Here is a 13,931-nt window from a genome sequence, read left to right as displayed (position 1 = left end):
TTGAAAAGAACACATAAATATTTAGTCAAAATCGATGTTTATATGTACCTTTGAAATGGGACTACAACGAAGGATTGAGTTGGATTTTATTTATAGCCATTAAAATAAAAGAAATTAACAATGGTGATTGATATTCATAAAATCAAATAACTCGACACTAGTAAGTGTCAAGTTTAGAATTTTTTTCCGACAATCAAGTATATCTACTTCAGGACTTTTTTAGGGTTAAAGTTTCCTAAACCTATGTCTTTTCATTCTAAACACTATAACCATGTAGGTTAGAGTTCATAACCTTTTTTCAGAGATAAAATATTCTTGAAATCTTAATGAAGCCAGAAGCCACTTTTATGGGCCAAGTCAACTTCCAGAACTTTTTGCAACCATCATGCCTTCAAACGGTAACAATGAATCGATCAAGTATACTCATGTTTTTACTCTATTGAGCTTTTTACTAACTCAACATCATCAAGGCATTAGTTGATCTATAGAGTATATTGAGGTGAAATGAGTTATAACTTAACTACAGATGGTACGAGGCCGCCTGCTCTTCTCAATATTGTTGCTTAACATGATGGTTTGACATCCTAAAATCTTAATGAAGCCATTAGCCAATAATTAGATATGTAAGATACTATTCACCTTTATTACGATTGCACCTACATTGAGACCAACAACAATTGAGGGACTCTATTTCTTAAAGAAAATCAAAGATAAATGAAGAACAATGAGGAAGAAAGCTGTTGGGGATCGAAATGATTAAAAGATTATTATACTATCATAGCAAAAGAACGAAAAATATAAAAGATGAAGATAAAAATTAAACTTCGAAGACCTAAAAACAAAATTCGTTAAAAATGTTGAGTTATAATATTTAACAAGTGTATTTTGTAAGATTATAAAAAATTATTTATAGATTAATTTTATAATTCTAATAATAAAAATAATTTAATTGTTTGAAACAAATAAATATAGTTTAAGAAATTTAACTCAGCGGAGAAAGAGAGAAACTAGAAAATAGAGATAAAAGTTACATAAAATGTCTTATTTCAATAATTTTAAGTCATTTTAAGAGGAAAAACAATTCTTTCCATTTATGTGTAAAATATTTTAGTGTGACTCATTTTATTTTATAAAATAAAATTTTACATAAATTTAGAATTTTTTAATATAATAATATTTGACTTGTAATATTTTTGGAAATTATTAAAGTATTGAAAATCGTGTTAATTTAATAATATTGAAATTTTTTAAAAATAATATTGAAAATTATCTTATAAATATAATAACTTTAATATTAAAAATCGAATCTTTTATCTCAGTTAAAAGTCTCTTATCTTCTTTAGTATTAACCCATTTGAAGAAAAAAAAAGGAGACAACAGCTATTTTTTTTTCTTTATTCGTGAGTTTTTATCCTACTCGGAATCATCCCCCACCAGGAACACGTAGACTGACTTCAGCTGTTGTCTTTTTTTTTTTCTTTTTAACTTAAAAAAATTATATATATCAGAAGTTCGGAACAGTAGAAATGTGGCTTCTCCAATTATTTTACTAGGGTTTTTATAGAGAAGAAAGGATAACTGGTTTCAATTTTTATTCATTTTCTCTGTTTCTTGCTACTTCGGTTTTCTCGGAAGCATGGGAAGAAACGTCATCTCTGATGAAGAAGGTTAAACCCGCGGAAATCAAACCCCTAACTTCTTTTTCTTTAATTTTCACTATTGAAGTTCTATCTTTTTCTCAAAGATTCTCTGTTTTGATTTTGGGTTCATTCTTGCAGATGAGTTGGAGGTCGACGAGGAAGGAGAGCCGATGGAAGGGGACAATATCAATGACCGCGACCCTGATGACGAGGATGAAGAAGACGGTATTACTTAGTTTTTTTTAGATCTGATTTCTCATTTCAGAGCTTGGGAATAGCTTTCTAAATTCTGGGTTCTGTTTTCTAGTTAACCTTTTTTAAGGGAAATAATGAAAATGAAGAAAATTAGGGCTAAATGGCGTGATGGATATAATATTTTGGGGAGGGGGTGTTAAAGTGTTTTTCTTTTTTTGTTAATTGTTCTTGAATTATTTTTAGTTTTTTATTTATGTTTGGTTTGAACAGAGGATGGGCAGGATGAGTATGAGAATGATGGATTTATAGTTGATGATGTGGAGGATGAAGATGTAGATGAAGATGAAGAGAGGGAAGATAGTGACGAAGAGAGGCGGAAGAAAAAGAAAAAAAGAAAGAAGAAGTTAATATTTTTTCCTCCTATGATAATATGTGATTGCTACACTTGTTCAAAAGAGAACTTTATATGATGTTCCTAGGTCCAACAGGTTAGCTTCGCCAATTTCTGATGTTTTATATCAATGTTTTCAGGGAAGCTGAGGACCTTGATGAAGATGACTATGAGCTTCTACGGGAGAATGATGTTAATGTACCGAAGGTTGTAAGATTTTGTTTCCCTACCTTAATGAAAACATTATGATTGTTAAATTTCTATATCATTTAATCATTTATGTTTCGAAATGGAATATTGTACATCATTTAAGTTCTTTCCATTGTTATTGAAATTTGATCATATTGATTGGTTTTATCCCTGTTGAATTGAAAATTGTTATACAATAAAACATTAAACTGAAGACAACGGTTCAAATTTAACATCTGTTTTCTTGCACAGCTCGATTAACTATTTATTTGGGGTTTTGGTTCGTCTTTTTTTTTTTTAATCCAGGGAAGCAAGAAATTTAAGCGGTTAAAAAAGGCTCGGAGAGATTTTGATGAGGAGCAATTTGGACTTTCTGATGATGAGTTTGATGGAGGCATGAAGGGTAGCGCAACTGCTGAGGAAAAGCTTAAGCGTACTCTATTTGGTGATGATGATGGTTTGTGCATTGAACATACTGTCCATTATCATTATTATTTTTATGCAGTTTTGAAGAACTATCTGGTTGATATATGAATGTTTTAGGACAACCTCTTGAAGATATTGCTGAAGATGAAGAGCCAATAGAAGAGGAAGAGGATGGAGATATGGGTGAAGAAGATGAAATGGCAGACTTTATTGTAGAAGAAGATGAGGAGCATGGAGCTTCTGTTAGGTACAACTTTTGTACAGCATGAATATGGAGTCCTTTATACATTTAACTTTGGACTTTTGGAGTTCTCTTTATTAAGTAACTTGTTTGCAGACGGAAGAAGATGAAGAATAAGAAGTCAAGGCATGCACCGGATGTTTCATCATCTGCTTTAAAGGAAGCTATAGATATCTTTGGTGATGTGGATGAACTCCTGCTGTTACGCAAACAGGGCTTAGATTCTAGTGAGCAGAAAGAAGGGCGACTTGAAGATCAATTTGAACCAACTGTTCTTTCTGAAAAGTACATGACCGAAAAGGATGACCAAATTCGGATGACTGATGTTCCAGAAAGAATGCAGGTTTGTTGATTTGGTTTAAAAAATGTTACAAATATATATATGTTTTCCTTTTGTCTCTCTTAATGCAAGTCTTGATTGGCTTTACTTTTCTGTTTCCAGATCTCAGAGGAAAGCACCGGGACTCCTCCAATAGATGAACTCAGCATAATTGAAGAGAGCACCTGGATATTTAACCAACTTATAAATGGTGCAGTACCATTATTTGGTAAAGAAAGGCAGGATCATTTTATAAACAAGGATGACATTATGAGATTTTTGGATTTAACTCATGTACAGAAGTTAGATGTTAGTACTTCCTGACTTGATTGATAAATGATTTATCTCATGCGCTGGTTTATATTTTCTTAGTATTCTTGCATTCTTTCTTGCTTGCAGATTCCCTTTATTGCGATGTATCGCAAGGAGCAGTGTCTTACTCTGCTTCAAGATCCTGAGCAACATGATGTTGATGATGATCAGGATAAATCTGAAAAAGCACCTACAATGAAGTGGCACAGGGTAACTGGGCTTGTCATGGAACTATGAATTTGTATCTAATCAAGCCATAATTTATGGAAAGGTTTTTTTTTGTGATTAACAGCTACAATGCTTCTATTTAGGTGCTTTGGGCAATTCAGGACCTTGACCGAAAATGGCTGCTTCTTCAAAAGAGAAAGAGTGGTCTTCAGTTGCACTACAATAAGCGGTTTGAAGAAGAATCACGACGCATATATGATGAAACAAGACTTAATTTGAACCAACAGCTTTTTGAATCAATTCTTAAAGATCTCAGGGGCGCAGAGTCAGAAAGGGAAGTTGACGATGTTGATGCCAAGTTTAACTTGCATTTCCCACCTGGGGAGGTTGGTGTTGATGAAGGTCAATATAAGAGGCCCAAGAGGAGATCACAATATAGTATTTGCAATAAGGCTGGCCTGTGGGAGGTTGCCAGCAAGTTTGGATACAGTGCTGAGCAACTTGGAGCACATCTATCTCTGGAAAAGATGGTGAGTATGATTTGTAGTTTCTGTTATATTGTGTTGAGATCTAATGTTCTTGCTTCATTTAATTTTAGGATGATGAGTTGGAAGATGCAAAGGAGACACCAGAGGAGATAGCTTCAAATTTTACATGTGCAATGTTTGAGACTCCACAAGCTGTCCTTAAAGGAGCCAGGCATATGGTATACATTGTTATTCTAAGCAAATACTGTAATATTGTTGATAATAAATCTCATTGTACCATGTGTAGTTATTTATGGTTCTAATTTCCTAGGCTGCGGTTGAGATAAGCTGTGAGCCGTCTGTCAAGAGATGTGTTCGGAATATCTTTATGGATAATGCTGTAGTATCAACCAGCCCTACCCCTGATGGAAAAATAGCAATTGATTCTTTCCATCAGTTTGCTGGTGTGAAATGGTTGCGTGAAAAACCTTTGACCAGATTTGATGATGCACAATGGCTCCTTATCCAGAAGGCTGAAGAGGAGAAGCTTCTTCAAGTAACTATTAAGCTGCCAGAAAAGTTTCTTAATAAGTTGATTAAAGAATGTAATGACCAATATCTTAGTAATGGTGTTAGCAAATCTGCTCAACAATGGAATGAGCAGAGAAAGCTAATACTGCATGATGCTCTTTTTGGTTTTCTTTTACCCTCAATGGAGAAAGAAGCAAGGTCCTTGTTGGCAAGTAGAGCTAAGAACCGGTTACTTTTGGAATATGGCAAGGACTTGTGGAATAAGGTTTCTGTGGGGCCTTATCAAAAGAAAGAAAGTGATGTTAGTTCTGATGAGGAAACTGCACCACGGGTCATGGCCTGCTGTTGGGGCCCTGGGAAGCCTGCAACCACTTTTGTGATGTTGGATTCATCTGGGGAGGTGCTTGATGTGCTTTATACTGCTGCTCTTACATTACGGTCTCAAAATGTACATGATCAGCAACGCAAGAAAAATGATCAGCAACGTGTTTTGAAGTTCATGACCGATCATCAACCACACGTCGTTGTTCTTGGAGCTGTGAATTTGTCTTGTACTCGATTGAAGGATGATATCTATGAGGTAGGCTTATCATTGTTGACATGTTAGGTGTTTTCTCCGTTTGTCTAAAATGATTTGTGTATTTTATCTTTTAGTTTTGTTTTCTTCAGTAAAAGAAACACTTCTTGTTTTCTTAGTATTTTATCTAGGTTATTTGGTTTCTACTACTTGTTAGGTTGCCAATCTTGCTTGAAATGTCTTTTGACTAAATTTCCTAAAGCCTTGAGGAGGCTGATTATCTTTAATCAAGTGCATGAATCATTTCAGAAAATATGATTGTTTTTAACTAAAGATGGTTCTATCATTTTAGAGTATTGAGTGTTTCTTTATATAGTTTCTCCATTTCTTATGCTGCTTATTTGTTTGATTCTTCACCAGATTATTTTTAAGATGGTGGAGGAAAATCCTAGGGATGTTGGGCATGAAATGGATGAGCTGAGCATAGTATATGGGGATGAATCTCTACCCCGTCTCTATGAAAATTCTAGGATTTCAACAGATCAGCTCCCTGGCCAGTCAGGTAAAACGGATTCTCATATTCACAAAATTATACCCATCTTTGTTGAACTGTTATATTACAAAGTTTTTCATCCATCTTTTTCTGTTGATGAAGATGTTCTGTCTTTTATATGAATGATATTAGGCATTGTTAGGCGGGCTGTTGCCCTTGGGCGTTATCTTCAAAATCCATTAGCGATGGTTGCCACATTGTGTGGCCCAGGGAAGGAGATACTCTCTTGGAAGCTTAATCCAATGGAGAACTTCCTCACGGCAGATGAGAAGTATGGCATGATTGAACAGGTTTTGGTTGATGTCACAAATCAGGTGGGCCTTGATGCTAATTTGGCTGCAAGTCATGAATGGTTGTTTGCTCCTTTGCAATTCATTTCTGGTCTTGGACCTAGAAAGGCGGCATCACTGCAGAGATCATTGGTCAGAGTTGGAACAATTTTTACTAGGAAAGACTTTTTGTCAGCCCATGGACTTGATAAGAAGGTGTTTGTTAATGCGGTAGCCTTTCTGCGCGTCAGACGGAGTGGGCTTGCTGCCAACAGCAGCCAGTTCATTGATTTGTTGGATGACACTAGAATACATCCAGAATCTTATCTTGTTGCCCAAGAGTTGGCCAAAGATGTTTATGATGAGGATCTTAAGGGTGACAATGACGATGAGGATGCATTGGAGATGGCAATAGAACATGTTAGGGACCGGCCTGGTTTGTTGAAAAGGCTTCGTCTTGATAACTATCTAAAAAGCAAGGATCGACAAAATAAGAGGGAGACCTTTTATGATATAAGGAGGGAATTAATTCAGGGCTTCCAGGATTGGCGTAAACCGTATAAGGAGCCAAGTCAGGATGAGGAGTTCTTTATGATTTCAGGTGAAACTGAGGATACCCTGGCAGAAGGCCGAATTGTGCAAGCTACAGTTAGAAGAGTGCAAGGCGGAAGAGCTATATGTGCACTTGAATCTGGATTGACTGGGATTATTATGAAAGAAGACTATGCAGATGATTGGAGAGATATAATTGAGTTATCTGATAGGCTGCATGAAGGTGACATCTTGACCTGCAAGATTAAATCAATTCAAAAGAATAGATATCAAGTGTTCCTGGTTTGCAAAGATAGTGAGATGAGAAGCAATCGACACCAGCATGTCCAGAACCTAGATCCTTACTACCATGAGGAGCGAAGCAGCATTCAAAGTGAGCAAGAGAAAGCTCGTAAAGAGAAGGAGCTGGCAAAGAAGCATTTTAAGCCCAGGATGATTGTCCATCCACGCTTCCAAAATATTACTGCTGATGAAGCTGTGGAGGTATGTTACAAGTAATGGAACTTTTTAAGTTAACGTGGAGTCTGTTTGAATTGAATTTATTATATAATGAAAATTAAAAAGCCCAAAGAATATACAAAATTAACAGAACATATCTCAGTTGTGTCAAGGAGTGTGCACATACATTATATTTATGCCATAACGCCAAGCAACAAAAGCTCTCTAAACTCTTTCAGCAAGTCACATTGATTAGGTGTACATGAGGTGTGTTTTGATGCTCGTTTTGTTAGACAATAGGCATAAAAAATCCACGTGATAGAAATTCTTTAGTTTCTTCATTCTTTTTTTACTTTCTTCATTAGTTGTTCCTTTACTCGTAAGAAGGGGCATAGTTTCAAACTCTACTTCTCAATCTGTGTATTCAACAACCGGCATGGAATCACTAGGAGATCGTTCATACTGGCCAACAAAAGAAAAAGGAACTTTGCATGTTTTATAGAAGATCATAATTATATGTTAATCTTATTATGTATATACAGAGACACGTACAAATACATGCAAATATACGTGTTGCACCTTAAGTCGGGCAAGTGCTTTTTTTTTTTTGCCACCTTGTGTCGGGTAATATCTATGGCCTAGCACCTTGAGTTTGCTTTGCACACCCTTGACAGCACTGCTCATCCCTATGACTTAGATCTTCTGATGCTGTTGCACATCAGGCAGTATGCATTTGTTATCCAATCCTGCTTTTGAGTTTTGATTACTTCAGTGCCTGAATCGTTCTAAAAAATTCCACATTTCCTTATGGCTTTTATTATGTTTTCCTTTCATGACAGTATTTATGCGACAAGGAGCCTGGAGAAAGTATAGTCCGTCCCAGTTCTCGTGGACCTTCTTATCTGACTTTAACTCTCAAAGTCTATGATGGGGTTTACGCCCATAAAGAAATAGTTGAAGGTGGTAAAGAGCACAAGGACATCACCAGCCTGCTTCGCATTGGGAAGACATTGAAAATTGGGGAAGACACTTTCGAGGATTTGGATGAGGTAACTCTTTATTTAAAATGCTTGTTTTCCTGAGATTCCCCTTCTTAAAACTTTGAAGGGGTGTGAATTGAGTGGAAATAACCATGGAAATAACCACGAAAGCATGGTGTTGCATGGGAGTTAGGTTGCAGCGGGGAGTTCTCTCCAGTTGTAGAAATGAAGGATGAACTTTCTAATTTGACCATGGGAGCTCAAAAATTGATTGTTGTTTTACTGTTATCATTATACAAGAAATCCGTTTGTCCGTGCTTCAAATATTGTGGTCTTCTATTAGGGAATTCTAAACTTGGAATAAATTATTGTTCTTTCAGAGAAAAAAGTCATGGTTGGCTCCTTGACGAACTGATGTCTTGACTTTTGGCTCTCTTTAACGAGATGTATATCTTTTCTTTTTAGTCAATGTTCTTATTATTTAAAAATGTCTAGCTAATCCTTATTTATTATCTTTAATGATTAGAATACTAAATTAGGAGAGTAAAATCAATATTATTAAAAAAAAAATTTCTTGGATGAAACAGATGCTGCTATCATCTAATGGATGTTACTGTTAATATGTTTTAGAGGCATAGAAATCCATGTAATGGATGTCTGTTGATAAAATTTAAATTGCAGGTAATGGATCGATATGTTGATCCCCTTGTGTCTCATCTGAAGGCAATGCTGAGTTATCGTAAATTCAGGAAGGGAACTAAATCAGAGGTTGATAAGCTTCTAACAATCGAGAGACAAGAGTATCCTATGAGGATTGTCTATTGTTTTGGCATTTCTCATGAACATCCAGGCACTTTCATTCTTACTTATATACGAAGTACGAATCCGCATCATGAGTATGTTGGTTTATATCCCAAGGGATTCAAGTTCAGAAAAAGGATGTTTGAGGATATTGATCGTCTAGTTGCATATTTCCAGAGGCATATCGATGATCCACAGAATGAGTCAGCTCCATCAATAAGATCAGTTGCAGCAATGGTACCAATGCGGAGCCCTGCTGCTGGATCCTCTGCTGGGGCATCTACCGGTAGTGGTTGGGGTGGTCCAACCAATGAAGGCAGTTGGAGAGGCCAATCTTTCGACAGGGGGCAATCTTCCACTCCAGGGTCAAGAACTGGTAAGTATTGAAACATCTAACGTGAAAATTTTGGACACAATACAGTTATATGAACCAAGAAAATGAAGGATCCATTTGTTTTGCATAAATGGAAGATCTTTTCATTAGTTAATTTCGGTGAAGAACTTTTCATTTGTTTATAGTAGTGAATAAAAGTTCATTCTAAATGCTAGTCCTTTTATTGTATGCGTTTTGTACATTCAAGTGTATTTTCGTTTTGGGTTGCTTGTCTCCTTTTTGTCTAACGTTTAGTTGGTTTGTTTGGTATAAGGCCGAAACGATTACAGAAATAGCAGTAGTCGAGATGGGCATCCAAGTGGTGCAGCACGGCCCTATGGTGGACGGGGACGTGGTAGGGGTTCATATAACAGCAGCAGAGGACATAATGAGGGGCAGGATTCATCATACAATGGAACTCCGAAACGGGATTCAGGTAACAAAAGAGGGGAAGATGGTTTGGGTAATTTCCCCGGTGCTAAAGTTCAAAACTCTCCAGGTAGGGAAGCTTTCCCTGGTGGTTGGGGTGGCAGTGCCGGAACCCAAAGTGGCAGTGGCAGTGGTTGGCAATGACAATGGTGATTTGGACTGCTGATTGGTCCCCAAAGGTAGTAATATTATCTACTTGGAGGATAGCTGTAGTGTTAGGTGTAGGGGGTTTAGTTTTAGAATTCACAAATGAAATTATTGCTTTGCCTGCTGACTGAATAATAAACTGAAACATGTAGTTGTAGTTATAGTGTGTTTGTATATGTATAAATTGGATCAAAGAGATACATCTGATACGACCAATGTATCTTTCAGTTTTTTCTTTGGCATGAACATTCATTTTTCTGTATTTTTATCTTGTAACAATAGTTCTCATGTTCTCACGAATGGAAACCTGAAATTTGTCTCTATATCATCTCCCTGACTAGATTATTTGATTGACTATTTCATTTCTCCCATTCTTTTACAAGAAGAGTTTGCCTAGATGGGGATTTTCCACTTGCCTCGAGAGTTTGAACTAGGATTTTCCACTTGCTCTCCTGAGAGTTTGAACTCAAGTGGTTTTATTGCTAGACATTCTTTTACCACAAGCATCTAAAAATTATATAATACAATATCATTATTACTATGTAGCTAATGTCATATGATATATTATTTTCTTATATTATTATGTATTTAATGTGAAAAATTATACAAAATAATATTCTTACTTTATTTTATTATGTAGCTAAAGTAATATAAAATTACATATATAATATATTCAAAAACTTTAATGACAGATATACAAAATTAACCTTTAATTTCTTAAATAATATGAACGAGTTTAAATATCCTTGAATAGTAGCGATGAAAATGACTCAATTCAGACCGAATTTGGAGAAAATCATGGTTACTAGAATTGATGTCAAATTCACCTGCTTTTATTATTTTCTTTTAAGTATTTGCTTTATTTTTTAAAAATAATTATAAACCAAGTAAAAGACAATTTTCAATTCTCTTAGATTCATATTTCCAATCAAATTATTAAAAATATATAAATTACTATAATAATTGAAGTTTATCCCAGCCTAATTCAAGCATGAATACCACTCAAACTGTGAAATTATTTTATGTATTCTTTTCATCATCTATGATTTTGTCCAATCAGAAGAGAACATATCATTTTGATTTGGAAGTTTAGTCCAAATGTACATATGATGTGGAAAAAGGATAATGTATCTTCTTCTAATTAGATGGGACTATGAATGATACGGTGGAAAGGTCTATAAGATAATTTCTTCCTAAAACCACATTTAAATTTTTTTGTGAATTTATATTTTAAGCTATTTGTTGAGTTAGATTATGTTATTACATGTAATTTCATGTCGTATTGTTATTTTTATGTATTATTTTAAAAATCAGTTAATAAATTTAACTACCGATTCTTGTTTGTATCAAGACTAAAATTTTGAAATTGAAAATTATAAAAACTAAAATAATTCTATTAGAGAACATATATTACACATAATACATTACTAATAATAAATTTTAACCAAACAAAATTAATTACTACGGTTTGGATTACGATTGAAATTTCAAATTTCAGTATTAAAATAGCATGTTAAAATTGATAAATTAAAGTGCAGAGTAGAGGGACTAATATCAGAAATTAACCCTTGTAAAAACCCTTGATTTCCATTTGCTGTAAATAGTGAGTGAGCTGAAGCCCTGCGGTAAGTGGGCTGCTTCTTCAGCTGCTTAAACGCTGAACCAATATTCCCAAGGATGGCGAAAATCCTTCTCAGAAATCTGCTTTCACTCAACCAAAAACGCTTCCTTCATTCCCACCCAACCCTTTCTTCTATTTCAAAGCCGCCCTCTTCAAGCTCCGCTCTTCCACTCTCCAAACGCCTCATAATACCCCGTGACGCCGCCCCTGAATCCTTATCCCTCTTCAAAAATTTGGAATCTTACGGATTCAACACTACCCAAATCGCCACATTGGTCGAAAAATGCCCCGAAATCGTGCATTCCAGATTTAACTCAAAGTTTAAGCCCAGGCTCGAGTATCTAATCGAAAAGGGTATTAAAGGTAAGCTTTTGCCTGAATTCATTCTATCGAATCCTTCGATTCTTTCTCGAAGCTTGGGTGCTCAGATTAAGCCAACTTTAGAGTTTTTATCCCAATTTTTGAAAGCTGATGAAATCCCGGTAGCTATTAGACGATCATCTTCATGGTTGTTGACTTTGAATCTGAATTCCATTGTGCGACCAAATGTTGAGTTGATGATTAGTGAAGGAGTTGCTGCTAGTAGAATATCGAGATTGTTAGTATTACAACCTAGGGTCATTTTGCAAAGCCATGCTCGAATGGTTTACGCCATTAAAACCATTAAAGAAATCGGTCTCGAGCCGGCAGAACCTAGGTTTATACATGCTCTTAGGGTTATTTGTTCAGTTAGCAACGCTAATTGGAAGAAAAAAGTTGAAGCATTTATGAGCCTAGGATGGAGTAAAGAGGAAATTTCTATTACTTTAAGGAAAGACCCTCTTTGTTTAGCTTGTTCCGAAAGGAAACTCCGGTTTTTGATGGATTTTTATGTGAATACAATGAAGTTGGATGCGCAAACAATTAAATCGTACCCGAAATTGCTTCTGCATTCGGCTGATAAACGGATTGTCCCCAGGTATAAGGTTTTGAAGGTTTTGGAGTCGATGAAACTTATCAAAGAAGATAAGAAGATTGTTTGGATTATGACATGGTCTGAACATAAATTTTTGGAGCAATATATAACTAAGAACAAGGACAAAATTCCAGGTTTGTTGGATTTGTACCAGCAGGCTAAGAAGAGAAAAACAAGCGGGGACAAGAGTGAAACAATTGATCCCGTATCAGCAAGTTTAACTTTGTAGTTCATAGTTGTCTAGATCTATGTTACTCAGATTCAGGGTGAGTGCCTGCTGCTGATTATGTGTTCTGATATGGGTAAGTTTTTCAATATATTTGTCGGACCTTATTTATATAACCATGTATGTTAAGAAAAGGAAAACCAGCAGGGGGCAAGAATGAGGCAACAAATCCCAAAATCAGCAAGTTCGACTCTAGTTTGTAGTTGCCTAGACATGTGTTACTCATGTCGGATACTGAATACGTGACCGGTATGGTAAAATTTTCGATATATTTGAAGGATGGTACACTAATAACCATGTTCAACCAAACACAAATGCCATACGTGGGTACTTTAGGAACATGAAGTATCCAGGCCACATAGACCTATACACATTCCTGTTTGACCGGTTCTAAAATGTATTCGTGGTATTCACATTTTGATTGCCTAATATCATCTTTGTGGCCATTATATTTTTTGTCTCTTTTGTGGATCGTACTCTTTGTTATATTAGGAACCTTGATTGCCTTAAAAACTCATAATTTTGTCCTGCCATTTCGTGTCTTCTTATCTTGTTCTTGTATTTTTCAATAAGTTATGTTATATTTATATAACTTTTGATTGGTTAGTATTTGTACTGTATAGATTTTACTAATGTTTGTGTATCTGCTGTGTCATGTGGTGTTTTCGTTGTGATTTCTTTTTCGTGCTGCATCATGTTAACCGTGTTCAGCATTGCCTGAATCCTTTTGGGATAATTCATTGTTTCAACATTGTCAAAAGTCCAAAATTCTGATTTGGCCAGTCAAGTATAGTCTAGATGTATTTAGGGATGAGAAAGACAAAACCCGAATCCGGCCCAATTCGTTAAGAGTTGCATTCTTTTTAGAAATTGGGTTTGGAACGGGGCGGGTTGAGTTGGGTGGAATTAAAATATATATATAATCGGGTTGGGCTCGGGTTTGAGGTAAATCCACTCGTCTTACCTTGCAATATTACTAAAATACCCCTGATATATATACATATATTGAGTTTTTTGCTTCAATAAAAAACTATGTAAATAAAAAGATAAATATATTAAGTTTTATAAAAAACTATGTAAATAATATATATATATATATATATATATATATATATTAAGTTTTAAGTCTTAAGCTCAAAAAATTTGATCTTATTTCCTTCAAAATGCAAAATTAAAACAATTAAAAAAATG

At 35.2% G+C, this 13,931-nt stretch overlaps 2 protein-coding genes across 2 annotated transcripts; both read left to right on the top strand.

Moving 5' to 3' along the window:
* The first annotated feature begins 1,501 nt into the window (after positions 1-1,501).
* Positions 1,502-10,261, top strand: LOC105776488 (transcription elongation factor SPT6 homolog). The gene is made up of 17 exons (XM_012599158.2): positions 1,502-1,667; positions 1,779-1,865; positions 2,106-2,238; positions 2,367-2,433; positions 2,722-2,872; positions 2,959-3,088; positions 3,179-3,425; positions 3,525-3,710; positions 3,801-3,923; positions 4,025-4,411; positions 4,480-4,587; positions 4,680-5,459; positions 5,817-5,958; positions 6,082-7,253; positions 8,048-8,257; positions 8,870-9,365; positions 9,637-10,261. Exons 1-17 carry the CDS (start codon positions 1,637-1,639, stop codon positions 9,933-9,935), a joined length of 4,749 nt encoding a protein of 1,582 aa, XP_012454612.1. The 5' UTR covers positions 1,502-1,636; the 3' UTR covers positions 9,936-10,261.
* A 1,240-nt stretch (positions 10,262-11,501) lies between these two features.
* On the top strand, positions 11,502-13,273 carry LOC105777665 (hypothetical protein). The gene has a single exon (XM_012601031.2). The coding sequence runs from the start codon at positions 11,616-11,618 to the stop codon at positions 12,741-12,743; it is 1,128 nt and encodes a 375-aa protein (XP_012456485.1). The 5' UTR covers positions 11,502-11,615; the 3' UTR covers positions 12,744-13,273.
* The last annotated feature ends 658 nt before the right edge of the window (positions 13,274-13,931 follow it).

The sequence above is a fragment of the Gossypium raimondii genome, chromosome 10, assembly GCF_025698545.1.
Source record: "Gossypium raimondii isolate GPD5lz chromosome 10, ASM2569854v1, whole genome shotgun sequence".
In the NCBI taxonomy this organism is placed as follows: domain Eukaryota; kingdom Viridiplantae; phylum Streptophyta; class Magnoliopsida; order Malvales; family Malvaceae; genus Gossypium; species Gossypium raimondii.
Note: the sequence above shows the minus strand (reverse complement) of the source record. Positions and strands in the feature narration are given on the sequence as shown.

Bases quoted from the DNA above. Each gene is read 5' to 3' on its own strand.
- LOC105777665 (XM_012601031.2), top strand. From the start codon at position 11,616: ATGGCGAAAATCCTTCTCAGAAATCTGCTTTCACTCAACCAAAAACGC.
- LOC105776488 (XM_012599158.2), top strand. From the start codon at position 1,637: ATGGGAAGAAACGTCATCTCTGATGAAGAAG. The intron at 3,711-3,800 runs GTTAGTACTTCC...TCTTGCTTGCAG, and splicing joins CTCATGTACAGAAGTTAGAT to ATTCCCTTTATTGCGATGTA. The intron at 7,254-8,047 runs GTATGTTACAAG...CTTTCATGACAG, and splicing joins CTGCTGATGAAGCTGTGGAG to TATTTATGCGACAAGGAGCC.